This window comes from Pseudoliparis swirei, chromosome 20 (genome assembly GCF_029220125.1).
Source record: "Pseudoliparis swirei isolate HS2019 ecotype Mariana Trench chromosome 20, NWPU_hadal_v1, whole genome shotgun sequence".
NCBI classification, from domain to species: Eukaryota; Metazoa; Chordata; class Actinopteri; order Perciformes; family Liparidae; genus Pseudoliparis; species Pseudoliparis swirei.
Genome location: NC_079407.1, coordinates 1,921,302 through 1,948,801, shown reverse-complemented (window position 1 = coordinate 1,948,801; position 27,500 = coordinate 1,921,302). Strand labels below are relative to the sequence as shown.

Sequence of the window (27,500 nt, the reverse complement as noted above, 5' to 3'; positions counted from 1 at the left end):
CGCAGCACACACCGGGCTTTAAGGGTCCTGGTCGGAACGGGAGCCGGCGGGTCGCGGTCTGGTCTCGGGTCTCGGGTCTCTAGTCTCTGGTCTCTGGTCTCTAGTCTCTGGTCTCTGGTCTCTAGTCTCTAGTCTCTGGTCTCTGGTCTCTGGTCTCTGGTCTCTGGTCTCTGGTCTCTGGTCTCTGGTCTCTAGTCTCTGGTCTCTGGTCTCTGGTCTCTGGTCTCTAGTCTCTAGTCTCTGGTCTCTGGTCTCTGGTCTCCAGTCTGCACCAGAACCCTCTTCACGGGGTTCCGGTCCTCAGTCCCTCTGAATGTACTCTTCGGTGCGGGGTTGTGAACCGGAGGCCGGTCCACCGGGACCACCGTGCCAGGGGGGGTCCCATGAGACCCCATTGGAGGTGCACAAAGAGCTGGTTGGGGGTCTGTCTTCGCGCCGGTGGTTTTAGAGGTTCGGTCCCGACGTGGTCCACTTGTCGGGGTCTCACTTGGAGAGGAGGACTGTCCCCTGAAGGGGACATTCAAAGTGAGTCCGGTTCCCCCAGCTGCTCCCGGGCTGCTTCCTCCGAGCCAGTTCTGTTTATAGACCACAACAAGTCTGCGGACCCCCCAGACCCCCGGGCCGGTCTACTGTTACTGCTATTCATGGGGGGGTCACTGGGCTGCTAACTGGAATAGAATGGATCTCTCTGGTGGTCTACAGGCCTACCAGGACCCGCTCGCCACCCCACCGCCGCCACACTGTCACCTCTCTGACACTTTGTGTTGACCCCATTGAGTGTGAAGGACGTGAGGAGAGCGACCCCCCCCCCCCCCCCTCTGCAAACAGGCCTCAGTGCTGCTGCGGTTCCCCCAGCGGGGCCCAGAGACCAGGTCTTGACGCGTGGCAGCTGGTCCGGGTCCCGTGTCGCTTTTGACACATTCTGAAGATCACATCCTCCGACTGGACGGAGGGGGGGGGGGGGAGATGACCTCTGACCTCTGGAGACCTGAATGCCCTCCAACAGTAAGAAGGAGATCTACTGAGAAGGTTCTAGTTTATTGTGCATTTTGATAAATAAATGACACTCACAAACACTCTCCCGTTGCACCGCGATGCCCCTGAACTCACCACGGAGACCAGGCCAGAGGAAAGCATCGTGAGGGACCCCGATGTCCTGGACCACGAGGCCCAGCGGCTCCAGAGACTCCGGACCCCGTTTAACTCGCCTTAAGCCCAAACAGATGTTTATGTTTTTGTTGACTTTATATATTTCAAGCACAACAATGTGTGTCCACGTGTTGTAACATCGTCCTGGACCTCCGGACCCAACAGAACCGACTCTGGACCCCATGATGACTCAGAGGATCAACAGGCGTCATCGTGTGTCGAGGAGGCCATCTGCCTCTGGGAGCGCGTCGAGCAGCAGGAGGCGGGGCTTAGTAGTTCACACAAAAGGAGGAGAGGGATGATGGGGGGGGAACATCTGTTCTGACAAGCCTCCGACACGTTGCCGTGGAGATGGTCCACAAGCAGCTGACGGCCCGCTGGAGACATCTGGTCTGGTGAGGCTTTTAAAGGGACAGTCCTCTGGTTGTATAGAAGCCTATGCTTCATGTGTTGAAGCTGCATTCTCTAGCATTATGGGAATGCCGGGTCAGATGACCTCCTCCTCCTCCTCCTCCTCTGGTATGTGCGTCTGTGTTTGATGGCTCTGGCTCGGCTGAAGAGTCAGTCAGTCATTGATTAACTGGAGGGTTCGACTCCTCGGCCCTTTAGCCGAGGCTGTAAACCGTCTGCTGTCCCTAGCAACCGTCGGCTGTCCCTAGCAACCGTCGGCTGTGGTTTTGGGTGTCTCTTTTGTCTGCAGCTCTCCAGTGACGTCCCACGGTTAAGTCAGGATACAACACAGACAGGATACTTCAGTTCTGATATGATCCATCACAAATGATGTGTTCAAGAGCCGTCGGAAAGACGAAAACCCGACGATAACGTCTGTCTCTACAGCTTCAGATTTGATGAGCGATGAGTTTTTGGCGATTCTTTTTTTAAAGCCCCTCCTACTTTTGGTGGGAGGAGCTTCTGCCTGAACACGAAGCTCCGCCCTCCCCTGGTTTCTCTCATCTAATCCTCTGGGAAATCGACTCAAGGCAAAGCCGCCCAATGGAAAGATGTCGTGTGGTCGTACCTCAGAGTGAAAGGAAAGGAACCCAAACTAAACATGCTATTAGAGCGATGGAACATTTGGGCTGATGGGCCCGGCAGACGGCTTCGAGACTGATGCCACGGAACCCCGGAGGACTCGGAGGAACCCTCTCACAACCCGGAGGACTCTGAGGAACCCTCTTCTGGGCTCACTCCGACCCTCCTCGTGGTTCTGGTCTTCGATGAGGACTGTGAACCTGCTCTGAGAGGCTTCTCTATGGGGAGCTCAGCGCTCACAGCATCGTTGAACCCGGCTTCTCCAACGCGTTACGATTATTTCCATTATTTCAGGTCTCGTCATTTATATTTCGTGGTGTACTTTGATGATGAACCGCCGGAGAACACCCTTGAGTCTTTCCGTCATCTCGCCGACGGTGAAGAGGTAGTTATAGGGTTTCATCTTCAGGCCGGATGAACCCGGGTTTGCGTTGCAGCTCCTTCCCTCATCCACTTCACGTTATTAGAGGATGAGGTGGACGAGTCCTTCAGGGGGGGAGGGGCCTGGAGACGTGATGGATGCACTCGCTGTGATTGGATGACTCCTTCTGAGGGAGAAACTGTCCTCTCTGCAGTCAGGGAACAATCCAATCTCTCTCTCTCTTTCTCTACTTTACCGTCTTTTTCCTTTTCCTGACGTTGGGATCATTATGAAAAGGTCAATGTGTCCCACTTTCCTGGAGGACGCTCACGATGAAGCGCCTCTCCTGGTTAAGAACCTCTTCAGAGGGAAGAACACAACCTCCACGTCACAACACGTCGCTGTTAGTCCCTGAAAGAAAAGACCAGGAGGCGACTCCTCTGGTTGTATAGAAGTCTATGCTTCATGTGTTAAAGCTGCATTCTCTCTCCTGACCACCAGGGGGCTCCTCTGGTTGTATAGAAGTCTATATAGTGACTCTCCTTCTCTTGATGTATTCCCTCAGTAAACATTGTAAACATGAGTTTATGTCTCAGTCTCTAGTTTCTAGTCTTCTTCTATACAGCATGATGTCATCATTTTGTACATAATGGTCATTTAAAGGGGCCTCGCCTCTTTAAATAGCCCCCCCCCCCCTGGCGGCACGTCCTCGCCTCCACGGATCTGGAGATACGGTTAAATAAACCCCGCCCCGTGGTTTCCACAAACACTGGAGATAAGCTGTCGGCGAGCTCCACTCCATTAAATGACCTTTAATTTCCTGTAACTGCACGAAACCCACCGCGCCGCAACGTTCCCGTAACGGACAGAACTGGTGGTTTCTGCTCCGGACCCTCCTCGCTGAGCGCCATGCAGATCCAGAACCCCCCCGGGCCTCGCATGAAGACCACGACACATGTGCACCGGCTTTGGGGATTTATATGATGATGATGATCTGCGGTGGTGGACGCTCATCCATCTGAAGCAGGTGGTTGAACACGCTGTTGAGCTCAGGATGTATGGATCGGTGCCGCTGTGTGATCAACGCCGTGATTAGTTCTCTACTGTTATTGAAAACATCTTTTTAAAGGTCAGCTTTCTATATTTATGGCCTGTTGTCCTCTTTAAAATGTCGCCTGAGTATCAGTGCATGAGCAAATAGTCAAGGATGTTAAATGCTTATATATATATATAAATATATATTTTAGAAAAAGAAAAATAGGAGGAATATAAATGGCGGTTCGTTTATTGTCGCGCGCCGATGTGAAAAAAACGGGCTTTTATTGTGAAGGCGATTTGTATCCAGGGTGAAACGACGGATTCTGCCAGTATTCATTAAAACAGAACAGAGATCAAATATTAAGTTATTACCAGAATATAAACACATTAAAGAAGAAAAAAACAGGCAGTAAATAGCGTCAACATTGGGTTTAACCCGCTCTCTCTGGCCTTGTTTTCCCCTTCAAAATAAAAGAATCAGTAGTTTTTCTACAGAATCTGATTCAAAGTAAAGTAATCAGTGACTGTCCCTTTAAATACAGGTCTACCTTCCGTTAGTTAGTTAGCTTGTTAGCTAGTTAGTTTTGTTCTATATATATATATATATATATATACAGTGTGTGTGTATATATATATACACGGTATATGTACACATTCTATTGAGCCTCTGAAGTAGAGGATGAAACACTAGCTCAGTGTTTTGTTTCTGAATGAGCGTGTTTGTGTTTGTGTATAGTGTGCGCTCTCTGTTTTGCTGACGCATCATGTGCTGATGGACAACCACACACACACACACACACACACACACACACAGGCAGTGAGTGAGTGTCAGCTGCCAGCAGCAGTTTGTGCTGAGAGGACGAAGAGGAGACTCGTCTTCTTCACCGTCCTGTGTCCTACAGAATACTTGTATTATGGTCTGTTTGACTCTAAATGACCATAAAGTATAAATGATGACATCATGCTGTATAGAAGAAGACTTGAAACTAGAGACTGAGACATAAACTCATGTTTACAATGTTTTCTGAGGGAATGCATCAAGAGAAGTAGTCACTATATAGACTTCTATACAACCAGAGGAGCCCCCTGGTGGTCAGGAGAGAGAATGCAGCTTTAACACATGAAGCGTAGACTTCTATACAACCAGAGGAGTCGCCCCCTGGTGGTCAGGAGAGAGAATGCAGCTTTAACACATGAAGCATAGACTTCTATACAACCAGAGGAGTCGCCCCCAACAATAATCACCAGACGGCTGTTATTTTCTTCCGAATATCAAAATAATTTAAATCTGGTAGGAAAAAAAAGAAGAAAAAAACACCAACCAAAGTTCTGTGGGAGCTGTAACGGAAACTTTAATAACGGCAGAAAGATGTTTCTGGCCCGATAACGAGGATCAGCTGACGTGTGTTGGGCTGACGGTGCAGATGCACTTTAATAACGAGGGAGTGAATATTAAGGAATGTGCATCTTCTTTCCCTCCGAGCCGCTTTTTAATTTGCACGTTTAGTTGCACGCGGCCGACTCGATCGCTTCCCGCCTAAATAAAAGGGGCGCCTGGCCTTGTCGTGTTTCCGTCTCCGCCCCGCTGACGACGGCGAGGGATCTTATCTCCGCGAGACGGCGGCGCCGCGGACACGAGGCGGCTCGTCTGGCATCGAGCCCGCGGCGCCGCGCATGAGTTAGTGATGCACGTTGACATCTAACACCAGGGAGGTGGAGCGGTGTTACTGTGGAGACGGAGCGGGTCATGTGACCACAGGCCTGGCCTGTTCACGCTGCATGTCTGTGATGAAGATGATGATGAGGAGCAGAAACAACAGAAGCTTTTCATTTGTTCTTCTTTATGACACAACAACAACCACAACAACCACAGGGACGGAGGTACTTTGAAGAACACGTCGGTTGTAGAGAGAAATGTGAGAAATGACCCGAACATGTCAGAGCAGCCCTGGACAAGTCTAGTCCCAAGTCCATGTCTCTAGTCTAGTCCATGTCTAGTCCATGTCTAGTCCCAAGTCCATGTCTCTAGTCTAGTCCATGTCTAGTCTCTAGTCCATGTCTAGTCCCAAGTCCATGTCTCTAGTCTAGTCCATGTCTAGTCCCAAGTCCATGTCTCTAGTCTAGTCCATGTCTAGTCCATGTCTAGTCCCAAGTCCATGTCTCTAGTCTAGTCCATGTCTAGTCCCAAGTCCATGTCTCTAGTCTAGTCCATGTCTAGTCCATGTCTAGTCCCAAGTCCATGTCTCTAGTCTAGTCCATGTCTAGTCCCAAGTCCATGTCTCTAGTCTAGTCCATGTCTAGTCCCAAGTCCATGTCTCTAGTCTAGTCCATGTCTAGTCCCAAGTCCATGTCTCTAGTCTAGTCCATGTCTAGTCCATGTCTAGTCCCAAGTCCATGTCTCTAGTCTAGTCCATGTCTAGTCCCAAGTCCATGTCTCTAGTCTAGTCCATGTCTAGTCCCAAGTCCATGTCTCTAGTCTAGTCCATGTCTAGTCCCAAGTCCATGTCTCTAGTCTAGTCCATGTCTAGTCCATGTCTAGTCCCAAGTCCATGTCTCTAGTCTAGTCCATGTCTAGTCCCAAGTCCATGTCTCTAGTCTAGTCCATGTCTAGTCCCAAGTCCATGTCTCTAGTCTAGTCCATGTCTAGTCCCAAGTCCATGTCTCTAGTCTAGTCCATGTCTAGTCCCAAGTCCATGTCTCTAGTCTAGTCCATGTCTAGTCCCAAGTCCATGTCTCTAGTCTAGTCCATGTCTAGTCCCAAGTCCATGTCTCTAGTCTAGTCCATGTCTAGTCCCAAGTCCATGTCTCTAGTCTAGTCCATGTCTAGTCCCAAGTCCATGTCTCTAGTCTAGTCCATGTCTAGTCCCAAGTCCATGTCTCTAGTCTAGTCCATGTCTAGTCCCAAGTCCATGTCTCTAGTCTAGTCCATGTCTAGTCCCAAGTCCATGTCTCTAGTCTAGTCCATGTCTAGTCCCAAGTCCATGTCTCTAGTCCATGTCTAGTCCCAAGTCCATGTCTCTAGTCTAGTCCATGTCTAGTCCCAAGTCCATGTCTCTAGTCTAGTCCATGTCTAGTCCCAAGTCCATGTCTCTAGTCTAGTCCATGTCTAGTCCCAAGTCCATGTCTCTAGTCTAGTCCATGTCTAGTCCCAAGTCCATGTCTCTAGTCTAGTCCATGTCTAGTCCCAAGTCCATGTCTCTAGTCTAGTCCATGTCTAGTCCCAAGTCCATGTCTCTAGTCTAGTCCATGTCTAGTCCCAAGTCCATGTCTCTAGTCTAGTCCATGTCTAGTCCCAAGTCCATGTCTCTAGTCTAGTCCATGTCTAGTCCCAAGTCCATGTCTCTAGTCTAGTCCATGTCTAGTCCCAAGTCCATGTCTCTAGTCTAGTCCATGTCTAGTCCCAAGTCCATGTCTCTAGTCTAGTCCATGTCTAGTCCCAAGTCCATGTCTCTAGTCTAGTCCATGTCTAGTCCCAAGTCCATGTCTCTAGTCTAGTCCATGTCTAGTCCCAAGTCCATGTCTCTAGTCTAGTCCATGTCTAGTCCCAAGTCCATGTCTCTAGTCTAGTCCATGTCTAGTCCCAAGTCCATGTCTCTAGTCTAGTCCATGTCTAGTCCCAAGTCCATGTCTCTAGTCTAGTCCATGTCTAGTCCAAGTCTAGTCTCAAGTCCATGTCTCTAGTCTAGTCCCAAGTCCATGTCTCTAGTCTAGTCCAAGTCTAGTCTCAAGTCCATGTCTCTAGTCTAGTCCATGTCTAGTCCCAAGTCCATGTCTCTAGTCTAGTCCATGTCTAGTCCATGTCTAGTCCCAAGTCCATGTCTCTAGTCTAGTCCAAGTCTAGTCTCAAGTCCATGTCTCTAGTCTAGTCCATGTCTAGTCCCAAGTCCATGTCTCTAGTCTAGTCCATGTCTAGTCCAAGTCTAGTCTCAAGTCCATGTCTCTAGTCTAGTCCATGTCTAGTCCCAAGTCCATGTCTCTAGTCTAGTCCATGTCTAGTCCCAAGTCCATGTCTCTAGTCTAGTCCATGTCTAGTCCATGTCTAGTCCCAAGTCCATGTCTCTAGTCTAGTCCATGTCTAGTCCCAAGTCCATGTCTCTAGTCTAGTCCATGTCTAGTCCATGTCTAGTCTAGTCCATGTCTAGTCCCAAGTCCATGTCTCTAGTCTAGTCCATGTCTAGTCCCAAGTCCATGTCTCTAGTCTAGTCCATGTCTAGTCCCAAGTCCATGTCTCTAGTCTAGTCCATGTCTAGTCCCAAGTCCATGTCTCTAGTCTAGTCCATGTCTAGTCCCAAGTCCATGTCTCTAGTCTAGTCCATGTCTAGTCCCAAGTCCATGTCTCTAGTCTAGTCCATGTCTAGTCCCAAGTCCATGTCTCTAGTCTAGTCCATGTCTAGTCCCAAGTCCATGTCTCTAGTCTAGTCCATGTCTAGTCCCAAGTCCATGTCTCTAGTCTAGTCCATGTCTAGTCCCAAGTCCATGTCTCTAGTCTAGTCCATGTCTAGTCCCAAGTCCATGTCTCTAGTCTAGTCCATGTCTAGTCCCAAGTCCATGTCTCTAGTCTAGTCCATGTCTAGTCCCAAATCCATGTCTCTAGTCTAGTCCCAAGTCCATGTCTCTAGTCTAGTCCATGTCTAGTCCAAGTCTAGTCTCAAGTCCATGTCTCTAGTCTAGTCCATGTCTAGTCCCAAGTCCATGTCTCTAGTCTATGTCTAGTCCATGTCTAGTCCCAAGTCCATGTCTCTAGTCTAGTCCATGTCTAGTCCAAGTCTAGTCTCAAGTCCATGTCTCTAGTCTAGTCCATGTCTAGTCCCAAGTCCATGTCTAGTCCCAAGTCTAGTCCCAAGTCCATGTCTCTAGTCTAGTCCATGTCTAGTCCCAAGTCTAGTCCAAGTCCATGTCACTAGTCTAGTCCATGTCTAGTCTCAAGCCATTGGACACACGTCTAGTCTCAGGTCTTTGAGCTGTAGGTCAGGTGTCTCTGGTCTCAGGTCCAGGTCTCTCATCCGTTATTGCGAACTTCTAACGGCCCCGCTGTGCTTTACGTAGACGACCTCCTTGTTTACGTGTTCTTATCTCTTTAAGTGGAAGTGCTTCCTATCAGGAGCAGGAAGTCGGGCGAGGCTCATCAGATAAACTGTGAACCCAGAACACCGGCTTCAAAGATAGAAATCTATCTTCAATATTTAGGATAGACACGAGAGTCGTAGAGCAGTTTACCCTCCATCTCACGGTCAGTGTTGGGTTTTCATGTTCATTTATATATAGTGTTGTACATACGTGTGTATTTGTATGTATACGTTCTACGTCGATGTCCTTGTGTGTACGTGGAGAGCAACGGGAACTTGGCCAATAAAGCTGATTCAGATTCGGTGAGAGGCCGTTCATCTTGCTGTTGTTTTCATGTCCTCGAATGGGACCTCGAGCGCAGGACTTGACTCTGTGGACCTGTTGATCAAGACTTAGGACCTTTGGGATTTTACTTGGGACCTTTGGAACTTTTCCTGGGACCTATGGGACCTGACTTAGGACGTTATGATCTTGGGACTTTAGGACTTGACTCGGGACCTTTAGGACTTGACTTGGTACCTGTCAGCCTTGTCTTTATGAAAGCAGCATGTTGTGCGTTTTCTTCCTGTGATCTTAACGGTTCTTACCGGCTGAACCGAGTCCTGAACCGAGTCCTGCACCGCCGGTGAAGCAGTACTCAGTCCCATGATGTGTGTTTTACAGGCTGCATGCTGTGTTTCGGCCAGTCGGCCTTCTTCCGCTTCAACCACCCCGAAGAAGCCTTCATGATGAAGAGCATGATGCCCCAGGGAGGAGGGGTCTCCACGGGGGACTACAGACGACGTCCAGGTACTGAACCCTTTCACCGGTACATATACACATATATTTATAGCTGCAGCCTGTGGGCGGAGCAGCAGGCGAGTGTGTTTTACAGGTGGATGTTTGCACAGCAGTAAACCTCTTTCGCATTTTTCCTTTACGACCTGGAAAGGGCGGAGGAGGGTGGAGGAGGTGTAGAAGCACGGGGTGGGGATGAGAGCAGCGTCTCCATTCAGCAGAACTCAAGACTTCAGACTCGGCTCGACAAAATAAAATGAAAGACTTCCTGCTCCGCTCGTGATTTTAATGCACTTTACTGGTTTTAACTTGAAAATACTTGAATCTGTTTTTTAAACCAATATACTCCTGAATCGACTTATGAAGGGAAAATAGTGAATTATTTATTATTATAATATATATATATGTGTGTGTGTGTGTGTGTGACCTGTAATGAAAGCCTTCCGTTGTTTAGAAGCCGATCATTTCCTCCGTTATGCATTCCTGAGTTTCATTCGGATGAATAAACTGTGTCTGCCACTCCCGAGATGATCCGTCTGTTTTCGAGATATCACTCGTTATCTGTGCGTGAACCCAGAGCTATTATAGAGGGCAAGCCCAGCTAATTGACCATTCGCTAAGCTCCGCCTCTTAACTCGCAGACTGGCCAATCATAGCAGAGCGAGGTCCAGCTTGGACCAGGAGATACCCAACTTAAGTTTAATAAAGATGGTGAAATATTTAGTTTATTAAACCTAACTAGTTTATTTTTTAAATACTTTCTGGAGACACTAAGGGGAAGTGGGCCTGCGTGGTTTTGCCGTGTGTTATTGAATCTTTCTGAGGACGGCCACCAGCTGACCAGCTGTCTCCAGCTCCCTCCTCTTCCCTGATTGGTCGCTTCCTGTCCCCCCTCTCCTCTGGTCAGCAGACGGCTTTGTGGCTCTGAGCTGCTTAAACTGGCTCAAGGCTGGAGTTACAGTATGTCTTTCAGGGACTATTTATAAACCTCCAGACTGTCTGCCAGTCTCAGTCTAGTCCTGGTCCTCTGTAGACCTCAGTCTAGTCCTGGTCCTCAGAACCAACACTACCACTTTAGTCCACAGGGGGCACCAGAACCAACACTACCACTTTAGTCCACAGGGGGCACCAGAACCAACACTACCACTTTAGTCCACAGGGGGCACCAGAACCAACACTACCACTTTAGTCCACAGGGGGCGACAGAACCAACACTACCACTTTAGTCCACAGGGGGGCACCAGAACCAACACTACCACTTTAGTCCACAGGGGCACCAGAACCAACACTACCACTTTAGTCCACAGGGGGCACCAGAACCAACACTACCACTTTAGTCCACAGGGGGCGACAGAACCAACACTACCACTTTAGTCCACAGGGGGCGCCAGAACCAACACTACCACTTTAGTCCACAGGGGGCACCAGAACCAACACTACCACTTTAGTCCACAGGGGGCGCCAGAACCAACACTACCACTTTAGTCCACAGGGGGCACCGGAACCAACACTACCACTTTAGTCCACAGGGGGCACCGGAACCAACACTATATGAAAGTTCCTTGTATCTTTAATTTCCTTAAATTCTTTGTTTGACTCAATGTACTTTTAACTCCAGCGCATGTATTTACTTTTCAGATTAACATTTTTAAAACATATGATGTTTTATAAATTTTGATGTGCCGCTATAAATTCATTAGTATGTTAAATAATTGTAAAACAGCGGTTTCACCAACAACCACAATGATATAACATGTCTAACAAGCACAGGGCCCATTTTCTGCTTTTACTTCACCTACTTTGAAAACTTTTAATTACATTTTTGCTCAAAAATACTTTGTACTAAAGTCACATTTTCATTGGAAGAATTTTATTTCATAAAGTGTTTTTATATGGCAGTAAAAATACGGAATTAACTTCCAGTTTTCTTAAATCTTTTGGAAGTTATCCCCGTTGAAGCTCTGGCAATGCGGATGACAACAGGCTGTTTCTGGATGGTAAAATAGTGAAATAGTTATTTCCATATATTTTGCTCTCCAGGTGCATAACGTGTTGACTCCCCCGTCTCGTATAACACTGACAGAATCTGTATCATGTGGACAATAATAACAATGACACGCCATAAAAACCCACTGCTGTGACTCCTTAAAACGACGCTGTAAATCTCGCAGTCGTTCACGTCCGCTACGTCAAGGTAGCCATAACACCGGAAGCAAGAAGGTAACACCTTCAAAATAAGACGCGTGTAGCGCAAATGCTAATATTTCATACTATTTATAATGTGTGTCCGCTACGTTAGAATAAGCTAACATATATCACCATATTGTAGTAAACCTAACTAATCATCTCACCATCTTTTTATCATGATATTAGTAATATTACGTGGACTTTTAAGTGAGGTGTGCTTTTACTTTGAAGGCCTTCAACCGGAAATGCGTTGTAACCCGTCGCGTAACTTGACACCAACGGAACCGTTGGCAGCAGCGGTGCCCAGCACCCCCAGCCAACCACCGGCTAATATATCTCCTCTCCCTCGGTGTGTGTGTGTGTATGTGTGTATGTGTGTTTTTGCGGGGCCAGACACCCACCCGGTCCGGTACCGGTTCCCGGGAGGATGTGGGCCTCTGTGTGGGGGTCATATAGCAGGTGAACCGCACCGAAACCGACCGGGTCTTATGTGAGTAACCCGAGCCGAACTCCATTCAGAAATATCTCATTTCTACGTCCACTGTGCTCCTCCGGAGATGCGCGCGCAGCGTCGGACTTCATTCTCCACTAAATGCGACTTATCGGACCGTCGCCTTCGTTCGGCGCGCACGTGACCCATAAACACGTCCTCAAATGTGAAGAATGCTCGTATTTGGTTTTTTTGGGTGGACTCGCCGTGTAAACGCTGAATATTCTGATGAACCCGGCGTGTTTTGTTTGGTGTCAAAACGTTAAAACGTGACATTTTGTGCCGGGTTGTCGAGCTCTACCGGGGCGCGCGCGCGGCTCTATCGGCACTTTGAAGCTGAACATGTAATTGGCTCGACCTGTGTTCCTCTAAATGAAGTTTGGCTCAGTGCACTGGACGCGATGGAGCCATGACATCATCGCACGGGCTTTCCCTCCGCCAACGGTTGCTTTTATTTTGCCCCCCCCCATCTCCTCTTCATCGGTTTTTCATTGGCACAGATGAATATGAATAAATCCTCCTGCAGGCTTTGAATCCACCAACGGTTCTGGTTGTGGTCCGGCCCCCCCCCCCCCCCCCCCCTCTGTAGAACTGGCCTATGAATTATTCGTGAAGCTTCTATATTTCATGTTTCCCTCCCACAGCCATTGAGTATTATTTATAATGCTTCACTGACCCCCGTTTCCTCCGTAGCAACAGCTACCCTCCACGTGTTCCTCTTATTTAATTGAGTATTAGTTAATAACAGACCGGCGGTCCGATCCCGGGCCTCGAGACCACGTGGCCGAGCGGTTCTGCGGTGGTAATCCACCGCGCCGGTTGGGATTAGATCTCGCGTCCCGCGGTAATTTGGTTATCCCGGCACATTCTCCCCCTGATCCCACTCGTCTCCTCGGCCTGCGTCCTCCCCTCGTTTCCTCACCGCTAATCCCTCCTCCGTCCTCGTGCTTACCCGCCTGCACTGGGCCGGAGGATCACGGAGGATCTGAATTATCGTTAAAGGTTTAAAGGGAATTTTGGGAAAGCAAAAGCTGGGAAAGAACAGGAGCTCTGGAAAGTCACCAAAACAGATCGGATAAAACCCGGTAACAGATCACTTCATCGCTCGCGGAGAGACGGGGAAGTATTCAGCGTTCGTCTTTAATTCATAGATAATCCAGGATTACAGTCCTGGAGGATCTTGAGCTCTCAGACCAGTGAGGAAGAGAACTGAGAAAAGACCAACGATGACATCCTGAAGCACAAACTGGGATATTCTCTGGATGCTTTAGGGGCGGGGCGTCCAGGTGATTGACAGGTCACGACCAGAGACACATACGTCTCTCTGTAGCTCCGCTGTCCACATGGTCACTTCCTGTTCACTGGTTGCAAAAAATCCAAGATGGAGACGGCCCAGATGCCGAACTCTAGGCTTCAGAACATCGGACCCCAAAAGTTGACACCATGACTTCTTTACGGTCTAAGACTGTAATCCAGACTGTTGCCCAAGAGATGAAACATAACTACCAGTGATTCCTTATCTTCCGTCTTCTCTTCCCTCAGACTCGGAGAGCTTCGTCAATGGGAACCGCCCGGCCCAGTCGCCCCCGGCTCCCGGAGCCAGAGTCCAGTCTGAGCACAGTGCGATCGTCAGCTCCATTGAGAAGGACCTGCAGGACATCATGGACTCCCTAGTGATGGACGACCCCCCGCCGTCTTCCTCGGAGGGCAGGAAGCCTCCTCTGGGCCAACCCGGCCCCCACTCCCCCCTGTCGCCCATGCTCAACGGCGGCCGGTACCCGCCGTCCCCCCCCACCAGCCCCGGGGCCATGTCGGTGGGGTCCAGCTACGAGAACGCGTCCCCGCCCTTCTCGCCGCTGTCCTCCCCGTCGGCGGCCAGCAGCGGCAGCTTCACCAGCCCGTCTCAGGACCCGAGCGCCTCCCTGCCGCCGGTGCCGGTCCGCTCGTCCAGCTACAACTTCACCGCCCAGTCCTCGCCCGCACCGCAGCCGCGGACCGTTCTGCCCAACTTCGGCGCCGGCGGGCCGAGCCCGAGGGTTCCGGAGAGCCCCCGGCTGCAGAGGAAGGTCTTGAGCGAGGCCCCTCCGAGCCGCAGAGGCCTGGAGGGGCCCGAGAGCCCCCGGCTGCCGTCCTCCAACGAATCTCTGAGCGGCAGAAGCCTGGTGCTCGGTGGCCCCCGAGTCTCGCCCAAGTACCCCGGCTGCCCCTCCCCGTCTCCCTCCAGGACCAAGACCACCACGGTGCTCCAGGAAAGGCCCGCCAGCCCCTTCCGGGACCAGACCGGTCTCGCCGATTGCGCCTCCAGGCAGCTTTCCCAACCCGCCAGAGCCTTCCAGCCGCCCCTGGACCCCATCGTCCACATCATCCAGGGGTCGCCGCTGCAGCTGCACCCCCGCCTGCTGCAGCCCCCCGAGAGCCCCCGCATGGCCCGGAGGAACCTGGAGCTGAACGGCGGCAGCATGAGGGAGCTGCCGCCTCTCAGCCCCTCCGTGGCTCGGCGAGGCGTCCCGGCACTCCCGTCCTCGAGGAATCCGGAAAGCCCCCCGAGTTTGGGCAAGCTCATCCCGGAGAGCCCCCGGCTCCGACGCCGGGCCGGGTCCGCGTCCGAGGAGCCGGCGTGCGGCGGGGGGATCCGAGCCCGCAGCCCGTCGCCGGACGGAGGACGCAAGGCCGGCTTCGGGAACGCCCTCTCGCCGGCGTACAGCCTGGGCTCCCTGCCCGGCTCGTCCCCGGCCTCGAGCCCCAGGAGCCGCAGGAAGATGTCCGGCGGCGGCCGGCTGCACGGCGCCACGAGGGAGCGGAAGAACAGCATCTCGGAGATCAGCGACAACGAGGACGAGCTGCTGGAGTACCACCGGCGGCAGCGGGAGGAGAGGCTGCGGGAGCAGGAGATGGAGCGCCTGGTGAGTCACACCGACAGACTGGAACCGGTCTGGAGGAGCCCAGCGGGGCGTTTGTGGAACCAGTAAACGTGGCTGTCGCCCTGAGCCCAGAGCAACCTCATTGTCTGTTGTTTCCTAAACTGAACAGGGGGGGCGGGGGGCAGACATCTTGAACTTGTCTGACGGTCTGAATGAAGCCCTGTTTGTGTGTTGTTGGGGCGTGGTGCCTCCAGTACGACTCAATGAGGCGATCACCATGAACTCTCCAGGAGAGACCTGTCAATCACCTGTAGCTCCGCCCCTAAAGCGCCCCCTGCTTCATGGTCTGTGTGACTCTACAGACCATAAAGTATAAATGATGACATCATGCTGTATAGAAGAAGACTTGAAACTAGAGACTGAGACATGAACTCATGTTTACAATGTTTACTGAGGGAATACATCAAGAGAAGTAGAGTCACTATATAGACTTCTATACAACCAGAGGAGCCCCCTGGTGGTCAGGAGAGAGAATGCAGCTTTAACACATGAAGCATAGACTTCTATACAACCAGAGGAGCCCCCTGGTGGTCAGGAGAGAGACTGCAGCTTTAACACATGAAGCACTCGTGTGAAGTGACGTCCTCTCTCTGATGACCAGCTGGTCCAGTCCGAGGCCAAGCCCCCCCCCCCCCCCCCCCCCCGTCCACATGGCCGTCTCGCCGTCCTGGCAAACACACAAACTCTTTGGCACATGCTCGCCCCCTGTCTGTCCGTATGGAAGAAGACCTCGTGTGTGTTTCCCCCCCGACGTCAGAGTGCATGCTTCCTATTGGACGAGACCGGTTTGCTCAGCTTCTTATCGAGGAGCTGGAATATGACTTAGTATTATTTAGTGGTGCTTTATCTTTAATGTAAAGAACTCCTGCTCTGATCATCTATAATGTATTTATTACCCGTTGTTTTAATTATTTGATCGTAATGAGATGATTCAGAGTCTGATTCTTATTCAATGCACTTTCATCACTTAGTTTAAAACATTATAGAGTTTAATTAAACCTCCAAGCTCCCTGGACTCATCCCTCAGATCATCAGCCATTCAAAATATTTAATTAATTCCAACTCCTATTCATATCTTATAACATAAGAAGTTTACAGAATGAATGTATGATATATATACAATTAATTATTTTAAAAATAGGTATACAAAAATTATATATATTTTGTTTATCATTTAATAATAATGAAAACATATTCAAAGTAATTCAAGATATTTTTTAAATTATAAATATATTTAAAAAGTGTAATTTTAAAGATATTTTTTTACATAAGAAAATATATTAAAAATTCCAGTTTTTAAAATATGTTTGTGTGTGTGTCTGTGTGTGAAATGTTCACACTCAAGCGCACGCACACACACACACAGTGTCCCTCAGAGACGAGTTCTGTGAACCTGGTTCACGTTCCCTCCACTAGAGGGCGTCGTCTCACTGTTAAACGCTTTCAGTCAGACTTCCAAAACATATGAACATTAAACATTTATAATAACCTGTTTGTCATTAGTTCATTCTGTCTGAACGTTTTCTTTCATTAATTCATAAAGTCTTTATCTCTTTTCAAGTGCAAAGAATATGATTATATTGTCTAATTATATATTCCACTGGCAGTTAATAATAATTGAATATTTTAATTATCACATAAAGATCTTGAAAAATTCGTTTCATTAATCATCCAAATAATCTTAATGAGATTAATTTTCTGTCAATCGACAGAACGATTAATCGAATTATCGTTTTTTATTTTTTCCCTTCTCTGTTCGAGCATAAATATTCTTAAGAACAATTCATCAATACATTATCTGACCACCAGGGGGCTCCTCTGGTTGTCTGGAAGTCTATGCTTCATGTGTTAAAGCTGCATTCTCTCTCCTGACCACCAGGGGGCTCCTCTGGTTGTATGGAAGTCTATGCTTCATGTGTTAAAGCTGCATTCTCTCTCCTGACCACCAGGGGGCGACTCTGGTTGTATGGAAGTCTATGCTTCATGTGTTAAAGCTGCATTCTCTTGCCTGACCACCAGGAGAGACAGCGCCTGGAGACGATCCTCAACCTCTGTGCCGAGTACAACAAGGGCGAGCCCTCCGGTCTGGACCCGCTGGTCTCGGGGAGGCCGGGTTTCCCCGGGGGTCCGGCGCCGTCTCTGGAGAACGCCCTGGGGGGGGCGGGGGCGGCGTCCTCGGCCGCACTGCGCCTCCTGCAGAGGCAGCGGGAGAGCGACGAGGAGAACCTGAAGGAGGAGTGCAGCAGCACGGAGAGCACCCATCAGGAGGTGAGTGCGTCCCCGAGGGAGGTTCAGGGAGCGTGGGAATCGGCTCCGCTCGCCGTCGTCACGCGGCTGCGGTCCTGTTCGCAGCACGAGGACGGCGCCGGCCGCCTGGAGCTCAGCTACCTGGAGGACGAGCGGCTTCGGGTCGTCTCTCGCGTGGATGAGCTCAAGAGCCGCCTGACGGAGCTGGAGCAGCAGCTGCAGGAGGCCAAGCAAGAGGTACCGACACTACGGAACCCCACAGGGGACAATTAGAATAACATTAGAGTTCTAGTTATTTATTTTATAAGATTGAATTAAATACATTTCTGCCTAAAAACTATTTATTTCGTATTATTTTGAGTGGTTTGAAGTTTTCTTTTATTGTTGTAATACTCATCTTGGCCACAAGAGGCTGAAGTGCGTTAGGACCTCGTATTCTACATGTCATGTGTTTATGTACTTTTTTAACATACATATAGATATATATATAAATATTATATATGTAATCTGTATATATTATGTAATATATATAATATGTATATATATATGTATGTAATATATATTATGTGATATATATGTAATATATATAATATTTATATATGTGTATGTATATATATGTATGTAATATATATATAATATTTATATATGTAATATATATATATATTCACTTTTAAACATATGTACTTTTTTACAAATATATATATTTATAAATGTTATTTATGTATATAAATGTAATATATATATATTTAATAGGGCTGCACGGTGGTGTAGTGGCTAGCACTGTCGCCTCACAGCAAAAGGGCCGTGGGTTCAATTCCCGGTCGAGGCGGTCCTTCTGTGTGGAGTGTGTTTCTCCCTGGCAGCGTGGGTTCCCTCCGGGTTCTCCGGCTTCCTCCCACAGTCCAAAGACATGCCGTCAGGTTAATTGATCTCTAAATTGCCCATAGGTGTGAATGTGAGAGTGAATGGTTGTATGTCTCTATATGTGCCCTCGATGGACTGGCGGCCTGTCCAGGGTGTCCCCCTCGCCCCCCTATGTCAGCTGGGATCGGCTCCAGCGCCCCCGCGACCCTAATGAGGATAAGCGGTATTGATAATGGATGGATGGATATATTTAATACATATATATGACTAAAAACATTCAATTACATTTATTTTGTATACCAAATTACTAAATGTGACTCAAATCGGAGTCGTTGTGTTTTATGAAGTTATGTAAAGAAGAAACTTCAAGCTCTTGTTGCCAAAACGAGTATTACAACAACAAACACTTTTATTTCACCTTTTCTCAAATATCCTCAAATAAAAATTAAAAAATGATAGAAATATAATCCTGTAAAAACTACCGTTCCACTTTATTTAAAGTGGTAAACGGTGTGGATCAGACTGGGAACATTGTTGTAACGGCTCACGGCCCCTCCAGGCCGAGATGGAGCGTGCCTTGCTCCAGGGCGAGAGGCAGGCGGAGCTCGACCAGATGGAGGCGGAGACCGGCGTCATCACACAACTGCAGCACAAGATGGAGCAGCTGGAGAGCGCCATCCAGAGGGAGAAGGACAAGGTACAGGCTCTCTCTCCCCCTCGCTCTCTCTCTCGCTCTCTCCCTCCCTCATCCTGTGTGTGTGTGTGTCTCTAGGAGAGGTCTAACCTGGAGGCCGAGCGCCGGGCCCTGCGGGGCCTCCAGGCAGCGTTCTCTGATCTGGAGAACCAGCTGCACACCGGACCAGAGTCCCTGAGGGAGCAGATCCAGGACCAGCTGAAGAGGGTGAGACACACACACATACATATACACACAGAGAGACATAGAGACACAAAGATGCATGCAGAGACACACAGAGACACACACAGATACATAGAGACACAGAGACACACACACACACAGATACATAGAGACACAGATACATAGAGACACACACACATTGAGACACAGAGACACACACACATAGAGACACACACACACAGATACATAGAGACACACACACATACATATACACACAGAGAGACATAGAGACACAAAGACGCATGCAGAGACACACACACACAGAGACACACACACACAGATACATAGAGACACACACACACATACATATACACACAGAGAGACATAGAGACACAAAGATGCATGCAGAGACACACACACACAGAGACACACACAGATACATAGAGACACAGAGACACACACACACAGATACATAGAGACACAAAGACACACACAGATACATAGAGACACACACACACAGATACATAGAGACACACACACACAGATACATAGAGACACACACACATTGAGACACAGAGACACAAAGACGCATGCAGAGACACACACACACAGAGACACAGAGACACACGCAGAGACACACACAGAGACACACACGCATAGACACACACGCATAGAGACAGACTCCTCGGTCTTGATGGTGATGATGAAGATGATGATGTGCGTGTGTGTTTGTGTGTGTGTGTGTGTTTGTGTATGTATGTGTGTGTGTGTGTGTGTGTCCATCAGGACGGAGACGCGTTGGAAGCGGGGACCAAGAAGTTTGAGGACCTTGAGTTCCAGCAGCTGGAGAGAGAGAGCAGCCTGGAGGAGGAGCGAGAGACCTTCAGCCAACAGCTGCTGCAGGAGCGGAGCGAGGCCCGCGGCCGCCTGGCGCAGAGGGAGGTGGGAATCGAACCCGCAGCAAGAGGGTTGACAACCAGGCAGCAAGAGTCAATGACGGTCTCCTCCTCTCTCTCCTCATCCTCCTCCTCCTCTCCCTCCCCTCCTCCTCCTCGCCCTCCCCCTCCTCCTCTCCCTCTCCTCCTCCTCCTCCCCCTCCTCCCTCCTCCCCTCCTCCTCCTCCTCCTCCTCTCCTCCCTCCTCCTCCCTCCTCTCCTCTCCTCCCTCCCCTCCTCCTCCTCCTCTCCCCCCTCCCCCTCCTCCTCCTCCTCTCCCCCCCTCCTCCCCCCTCCTCCTCCTCCTCCTCTGCTCCCCTCCTCCACCTCCTCCTCTCCTCTCCTCTCCCTCCCCTCCTCCTCCTCCTCCTCTCCCTCCCTCCCTCCTCTCCTCCCTCCTCCTCCTCCTCCCCCCTCTTCCTCCTCTCCTCCTCCCCCCTCCTCCTCCTCTCCCCCTCCTCCTCCTCTCCCTCCTCCTCCTCTCCCTCCCCTCCTCCTCCTCTCCCTCCCTCCCCTCCCCCCCTCCTCTCCTCAGGAGAAGGTGTCTGCTCTGGAGAACCAGGCGGACCAGCTGGGCCTTCAGGCGTCTCAGGAGCGCGAGCGTCTCTCCAGAGACCGGACGCTCACGCTGCAGATGCTCCACAAGGTAGCGGCGCGTCGCTACGGCAACGGTGGTGATGTTTGAGAAAAGACGGGTTCAAAGTATTTAAAGGCGGAGCCTGTGTTTCCTCCCCAGGAGAAGGAGCGGCTGTCGGCGCTGGAGAAGAGGTACCACGGCCTGACGGGGGGGCGGAGCTTCCCCAGGTCCCCCAGCGCCATGAGAGAGGTGAGAGGAGAGCCGTGGTGGAGGAACTCCTCCCAGCATGCACTCTGTTCAGCCCCTCCCCCCCACATGCACCCCTCCCTCTCTGTCAGTTGTGCCCCGGCAGAGGTAACCAGACTAATACCCCCTCCCCCCCAAAGGTCAGCTGTCGTGACCCCAAAGGTCACCCGCCGTGACCCCAAAGGTCACCCGCTGTGACCTTTTTTAAGCTTCTTTAGTTTCTATTCAGTTTTTTAAAGATGGAGATATGACGGTGCTCCATCGCCCCCTGGTGGCTGGCTGCGGTATCACGTTTATAGAGTAAACGCCAACAAATATGTATTTAATTAAGTGTGTGTGTGTGTGTGTGTGTACATCCTGCTCAGGAGTACATGAAGCTGTCTGCCGTGTGTAAGATGTACGGCGCCGGCGTCCTCGGTGAAAACAGAGGCTCCGCCCCCAGCGGCCGCCCATTTACTGAAGACGCTGCATTAGCCGGCGAGGTACCTTCACTTCCTGTCTGTCCCTCTACCTACCTACCTACCTGTCTACCTACCTGTCTGCCTGCCTGTCTGTCTGAAGGAGTATGTGACAGTGAACCAGTTGAGTCAGATGTATGGGATGCCGAAGGTGGAGTCTTCCCCGACGTCCCCGCTCCGCCAGCCCCTGCAGTCCGGAGCCGGAGACCCCGTCTTCTCCTGCCTCTCCTCCCCCAATGGCTCCTCCCTCTCTCTCTCTGTGGAGGTGTGTGCTTCCTTCTTTCCTTCCTCCCTTCCTTCCTCCTTCCTCCTTCCACTCATTATATATATAAATATATATTTTTTATAAATATAATAGATATATATATATATATAACATATTTATTAAATATAATAAATATATTATATATATATATGTATTATGTATATAATATATAATATACGTATAATATATATATATCATAAATATATATATACATACGATATATATATATTATATATATGTATGCAACAGACATTGTTCTCTAAATCAGCTTCAGACTCCAGTAACTCAGAATAGCTGCGTCCCAAAAGTCCTTCTCCAACATCTTTAAGACAGAAAGGCATTCTGGGTAAACGACCGCGGCTCGACGTCTCGTCACTTCCTCTTGAAGTGATAACGATGAACGTTTGAATAAAGCAACCAACCACAGCTCGTCTTCATCCTAAATGTGTGTTAAAGCAACACATTGATTGTTGTTCCAGATGCATTTTGGCTCCGAGGGAATTAAAGACATTAAAATGGTTTAAAATCTTAAAAGTGGGTCAATGCAGCTGCACAATGTGATTTAAGATGCAGCCTGAAGCTGAAGCAGAGTATAGAAACACCCCCAAAAATACTCCTCCATTGCATCTGTTGAGGGTTCTTGTTTCCCACTGTCTTTGAATGCTCTCTAATCTCTGGTCTTCTGGTCTCTCCCGTCTGGTGGTCTCCAGCGCCCCCCCAAGTTAGACTTAGAGCACTGGTACCAGGGGCTGATGTCCGGCTCCGGGCCCCTCGCTGACCCCTCTCTGCCGGCCAAGTGTGTGTCGGGCCGCAGGCCGGTGCTGCAGGTAGTGTGTGTGTGTGTGTGTGTGTGTGTGTGTGTGTTTAGAACCTCCACTACCACGTTAGTCCACAGGGGGCAGCAGCACTCACAGAATCCTTCTAGAAGACTAAAAGCCTTAAAAAGAAACGAGTTGCATAAAACCATCATAATCACCCCTGAGGACGTTTCCTTTGATCTCAGGAGTTCCAGAATGTCGGTGAAGGAGATTATATTAATATTATTATAATATATCTAAATGTCTTTGTGGTGCACATATTGCCTCCTCGTCCTTCCCTCACTCTGACAATCAAACCGTCAGGTAGAACAGGCACAGACTTCCTGTTTTACACACACAAAAACAGGAAGTCTGTGTCTCTGTGTGTGTGTCTCTCTGTGTGTCTCTGTGTGTGTCTCTGTGAGTGTCTGTGTGTGTGTGTGTTCTCTGATATTTTCTTGTCTGTCTTTGATTTTTAAACCTCTAGTTGAACCTTTTTGATTTATTAAATCCTTTTATTTCACGCTGTTAATCACATTGTGAAATACGTCGGCGGGGCCTCGGCCGGCCAGGGGGCGTGGCCTCAGGGGGGCGGGGTCTGAGACCTCTTGATTGACACTCCAGACTCCCTGAAAGCCTCGAGTCATTTTTACGGATTCTCTGAAGTCACAAGATAAATACTGATCACTGATTGGATCCCAGCCAGCGAGTCCGCCTCCAGGTCCGGTCGTGGACCTGAAGACCCGAGACCATGAAGACCCCCTCACGGTGCTCCTCCTCCTCCTCCTCCCTCACGGTGCTCCTCCTCCCTCACGGTGCTCCTCCTCCTCCTCCCTCAGGTGTTCCGCTCTAAGCTGGACAGCGACCCGGGTCCGGCCCCCCATCACCAACCCAAGTCCGGCTCTGCCTCCCCCCTGCAGCTCGGGGCGGCGACGCTGGGGCGCAGCTCAAAGGTGGGCGTGATCTCAAATGTGGGCGGAGCCTCGGTTTGCCCAGAATCCACCATCAGCACCCGGTACTCAACAGAACCCTCTTGTCTGACCCCAGAGCCCCCTGCTGGCCGCCGGCAGCACCGGCAGCCTGCCCAGGAACCTGGCGGCGACCCTGCAGGACATCGAGGTCAAGAGGCAGATCGCCCTGCAGCAGAAAGGTACCGGCACCTGGAGGGTAGACCTCCTGGAGGGTAGACCTCCTCAAGGGTAGACCTCCTGGAGGGTAGACCTCCTCAAGGGTAGACCTCCTGGAGGGTAGACCTCCTGGAGGGAAGACCTCCTGGAGGGTAGACCTCCTGGAGGGAAGACCTCCTGGAGGGTAGACCTCCTCAAGGGGTAGACCTCCTGGAGGGAAGACCTCCTCAAGGGGTAGACCTCCTGGAGGGTAGACCTCCTGGAGGGAAGACCTCCTCAAGGGAAGACCTCCTGGAGGGTAGACCTCCTCAAGGGTAGACCTCCTCAAGGGTAGACCTCCTCAAGGGGTAGATCTCCTGGAGGGTAGACCATGGTTATAATTAGATGCTGACATATTGCCCCCCCCCCCCAGGTCACCAGGTGATCGAGGAGCAGCGGCGCCGTCTGTTGGAGCTCAAGCAGCGGGCGGCGGTGGAGGCTCAGTGCCAGTGGGAGGCGCTCCACGGGTCCCAGTCCCACCTCGGGGGCTCGCCGCCCTCCTACTCCCCCGCCACGGCCTACGGCTCCGCCCCCCCGCCGCTGGTCCACCACTCCATCCTGCACCACCACCCGGCGCCCGGCGGCGAGCGGCCCTACGACACGCTGAGCCTGGAGAGCTCCGACAGCATGGACACCAGCGTGTCCACGGGGAACAACTCGGCCTGCTCGCCAGACATGTGCAGGTACTAGTACACACAGTACACACTGTACACAGTACACACTGTACACAGTACACAATACACACAGTACACACAGTACACAATACACACAGTACACAATACACACAGTACACAATACACACACTACACACAGTACACACAGTACACAATACACACAGTACACAATACACACACTACACACAGTACACACAGTACACAATACACACAGTACACACAGTACACAATACACACAATACACACAGTACACAATACACACAATACACACAGTACACAATACACACAATACACAGTACACACAGTACACACAATACACACTGTACACACAGTACACACTACACACAGTACACACTGTACACAGTACACACTGTACATACAGTACACACAGTACACATGTGTCATGGTAACATGTGTCGTGGTAACACGTGGTAACATGTGTCGTGGTAACACGTGGTAACATGTGTCGTGGTAACATGTGTCGTGGTAACACGTGGTAACATGTGTCGTGGTAACATGTGTTGTGGTAACACGTGGTAACATGTGTCGTGGTAACGTGGTAACATCTGTCGTGGTAACGTGGTAACATGTGGTAACATGTGTCGTGGTAACATGTGTCGTGGTAACATGTGGTAACATGTGTCATGGTAACATGTGTCGTGGTAACATGTGTCGTGGTAACATGTGTCGTGGTAACATGTGGTAACATGTGTCGTGGTAACATGTGTCGTGGTAACATGTGGTAACATGTGTCGTGGTAACATGTGTCGTGGTAACATGTGGTAACATGTGTCGTGGTAACATGTGGTAACGTGTCGTGTCTCCAGTGTCGGAGGAGCGGACGCCATGAAGATCGAGGAGATGGAGAAGATGCTGAGAGAGGCTCATCTGGAGAAGGCCAGACTCATCGAGTCCAGGGTGAGAGTTCTCCTTCATGTGATGGATGGTTCTGTGTTCCTGAGTTCTCCTTCATGTGATGGATGGTGCTGTGTTCCTGAGAGTTCTCCTTCATGTGATGGGTGGTTCTGTGTTCCTGAGAGTTCTCCTTCATGTGATGGGTGGTTCTGTGTTCCTGAGAGTTCTCCTTCATGTGATGGATGGTGCTGTGTTCCTGAGAGTTCTCCTTCATGTGATGGATGGTTCTGTGTTTCTGAGAGTTCTCCTTCATGTGATTGGTGGTTCTGTGTTCCTGAGAGTTCTCCTTCATGTGATGGATGGTGCTGTGTTCCTGAGAGTTCTCCTTCATGTGATGGATGGTTCTGTATTCCTGAGTTCTCCTTCATGTGATGGATGGTGCTGTGTTCCTGAGAGTTCTCTTTCATGTGATGGATGGTTCTGTGTTTCTGAGAGTTCTCCTTCATGTGATGGATGGTTCTGTGTTCATGAGAGTTCTCCTTCATGTGATGGATGGTTCTGTGTTCCTGAGAGTTCTCCTTCATGTGATGGATGGTTCTGTGATTCTGAGAGTTCTCCTTCATGTGATGGATGGTTCTGTGTTCCTGAGAGTTCTCCTTCATGTGATTGATGGTTCTGTGTTCCTGAGTTCTCCTTCATGTGATGGATGGTTCTGTGTTCCTGAGAGTTCTCCTTCATGTGATGGATGGTGCTGTGTTCCTGAGAGTTCTCCTTCATGTGATGGGTGGTTCTGTGTTCCTGAGAGTTCTCCTTCATGTGATGGGTGGTTCTGTGTTCCTGAGAGTTCTCCTTCATGTGATGGATGGTGCTGTGTTCCTGAGAGTTCTCCTTCATGTGATGGATGGTTCTGTGTTTCTGAGAGTTCTCCTTCATGTGATTGGTGGTTCTGTGTTCCTGAGAGTTCTCCTTCATGTGATGGATGGTGCTGTGTTCCTGAGAGTTCTCATTCATGTGATGGATGGTGCTGTGTTCCTGAGAGTTCTCCTTCATGTGATGGATGGTTCTGTATTCCTGAGTTCTCCTTCATGTGATGGATGGTGCTGTGTTCCTGAGAGTTCTCTTTCATGTGATGGATGGTTCTGTGTTTCTGAGAGTTCTCCTTCATGTGATGGATGGTGCTGTGTTCCTGAGAGTTCTCCTTCATGTGATGGATGGTTCTGTGTTCCTGAGAGTTCTCCTTCATGTGATGGATGGTGCTGTGTTCCTGAGAGTTCTCTTTCATGTGATGGATGGTTCTGTGTTTCTGAGAGTTCTCCTTCATGTGATGGATGGTTCTGTGTTCCTGAGAGTTCTCCTTCATGTGATGGATGGTTCTGTGATTCTGAGAGTTCTCCTTCATGTGATGGATGGTTCTGTGTTCCTGAGAGTTCTCCTTCATGTGATTGATGGTTCTGTGTTCCTGAGTTCTCCTTCATGTGATGGATGGTTCTGTGTTCCTGAGAGTTCTCCTTCATGTGATGGATGGTGCTGTGTTCCTGAGAGTTCTCCTTCATGTGATGGGTGGTTCTGTGTTCCTGAGAGTTCTCCTTCATGTGATGGGTGGTTCTGTGTTCCTGAGAGTTCTCCTTCATGTGATGGATGGTGCTGTGTTCCTGAGAGTTCTCCTTCATGTGATGGATGGTTCTGTGTTTCTGAGAGTTCTCCTTCATGTGATTGGTGGTTCTGTGTTCCTGAGAGTTCTCCTTCATGTGATGGATGGTTCTGTGTTCCTGAGTTCTCCTTCATGTGATGGATGGTTCTGTGTTCCTGAGTTCTCCTTCATGTGATGGATGGTTCTGTGTTCCTGAGTTCTCCTTCATGTGATGGATGGTTCTGTGTTCCTGAGAGTTCTCCTTCATGTGATGGATGGTTCTGTGTTTTGAGGATCGATGGTTCAGTCGCCGGCTTTCGATCATTCTTATCGGCCTCCATGTTTCAGACTTCATGAAGGAGACGAAGTGCTAAATGACCAGGAGATCATTCAGGAGACATGAGGAGGGAGGAGACATGAGGAGGGAGGAGACAAAGAGGAGACATGAGGAGGGAGGAGACATGAGAAAAGAGGAGACATGAGGAGACATGAGGAGACATGAGAAAAGAGGAGATGTGAGAAAAGAGGAGACATGAGGAGGGAGGAGACATGAGAAAAGAGGAGACATGAGGAGACATGAGGAGACATGAGAAAAGAGGAGACATGAGGAGGGAGGAGACATGAGGAGACATGAAGTGTTTGTGTTCATCACTGAAGTGGACGACATGCTGTCTGGACTCCTCTCTCCTTCAGAGACCTGAAGATACTTGTTGTGCGTCCTGTGAACTGAACTCTCTGAAACAAAGTACCTGAGTCCTCTCAGCAGTACTCTGGTCTGTAGGTGTGTACTTGTACTCTGGGCTGAAGGTGTGTACTTGTACTCTCAGCAGTACTCTGGGCTGTAGGTGTGTACTTGTACTCTGGGCTGAAGGTGTGTACTCTCAGCAGTACTCTGGGCTGTAGGTGTG

General features: G+C 49.9%; 1 protein-coding gene across 4 annotated transcripts in view; it reads left to right on the top strand.

Annotated features, from left to right (window-relative positions):
- phldb1b (pleckstrin homology-like domain, family B, member 1b) overlaps positions 1 to 27,500 on the top strand; it is a 45,222-nt gene that overhangs the window by 9,517 nt on the left and 8,205 nt on the right. For 2 of the 4 annotated variants that reach the window (XM_056442092.1, XM_056442093.1), the window contains 16 exons: positions 9,311 to 9,436; positions 13,644 to 15,004; positions 17,042 to 17,290; positions 17,375 to 17,506; positions 18,693 to 18,830; positions 18,906 to 19,034; positions 19,776 to 19,931; positions 20,460 to 20,570; positions 20,661 to 20,750; positions 21,113 to 21,229; positions 21,309 to 21,470; positions 22,181 to 22,297; positions 23,107 to 23,220; positions 23,315 to 23,417; positions 23,807 to 24,116; positions 24,935 to 25,025. In XM_056442092.1, the coding sequence (XP_056298067.1) occupies positions 9,311 to 9,436; positions 13,644 to 15,004; positions 17,042 to 17,290; positions 17,375 to 17,506; positions 18,693 to 18,830; positions 18,906 to 19,034; positions 19,776 to 19,931; positions 20,460 to 20,570; positions 20,661 to 20,750; positions 21,113 to 21,229; positions 21,309 to 21,470; positions 22,181 to 22,297; positions 23,107 to 23,220; positions 23,315 to 23,417; positions 23,807 to 24,116; positions 24,935 to 25,025 (3,506 nt within the window). Of the gene's footprint in view, positions 1 to 3,463; positions 3,570 to 9,310; positions 9,437 to 13,643; positions 15,005 to 17,041; positions 17,507 to 18,692; positions 18,831 to 18,905; positions 19,035 to 19,775; positions 19,932 to 20,459; positions 20,571 to 20,660; positions 20,751 to 21,112; positions 21,230 to 21,308; positions 21,471 to 22,180; positions 22,298 to 23,106; positions 23,221 to 23,314; positions 23,418 to 23,806; positions 24,117 to 24,934; positions 25,026 to 27,500 lie in introns of those variants that run through there. The other 2 variants (XM_056442094.1, XM_056442091.1) reach the window with 2 other exon arrangements.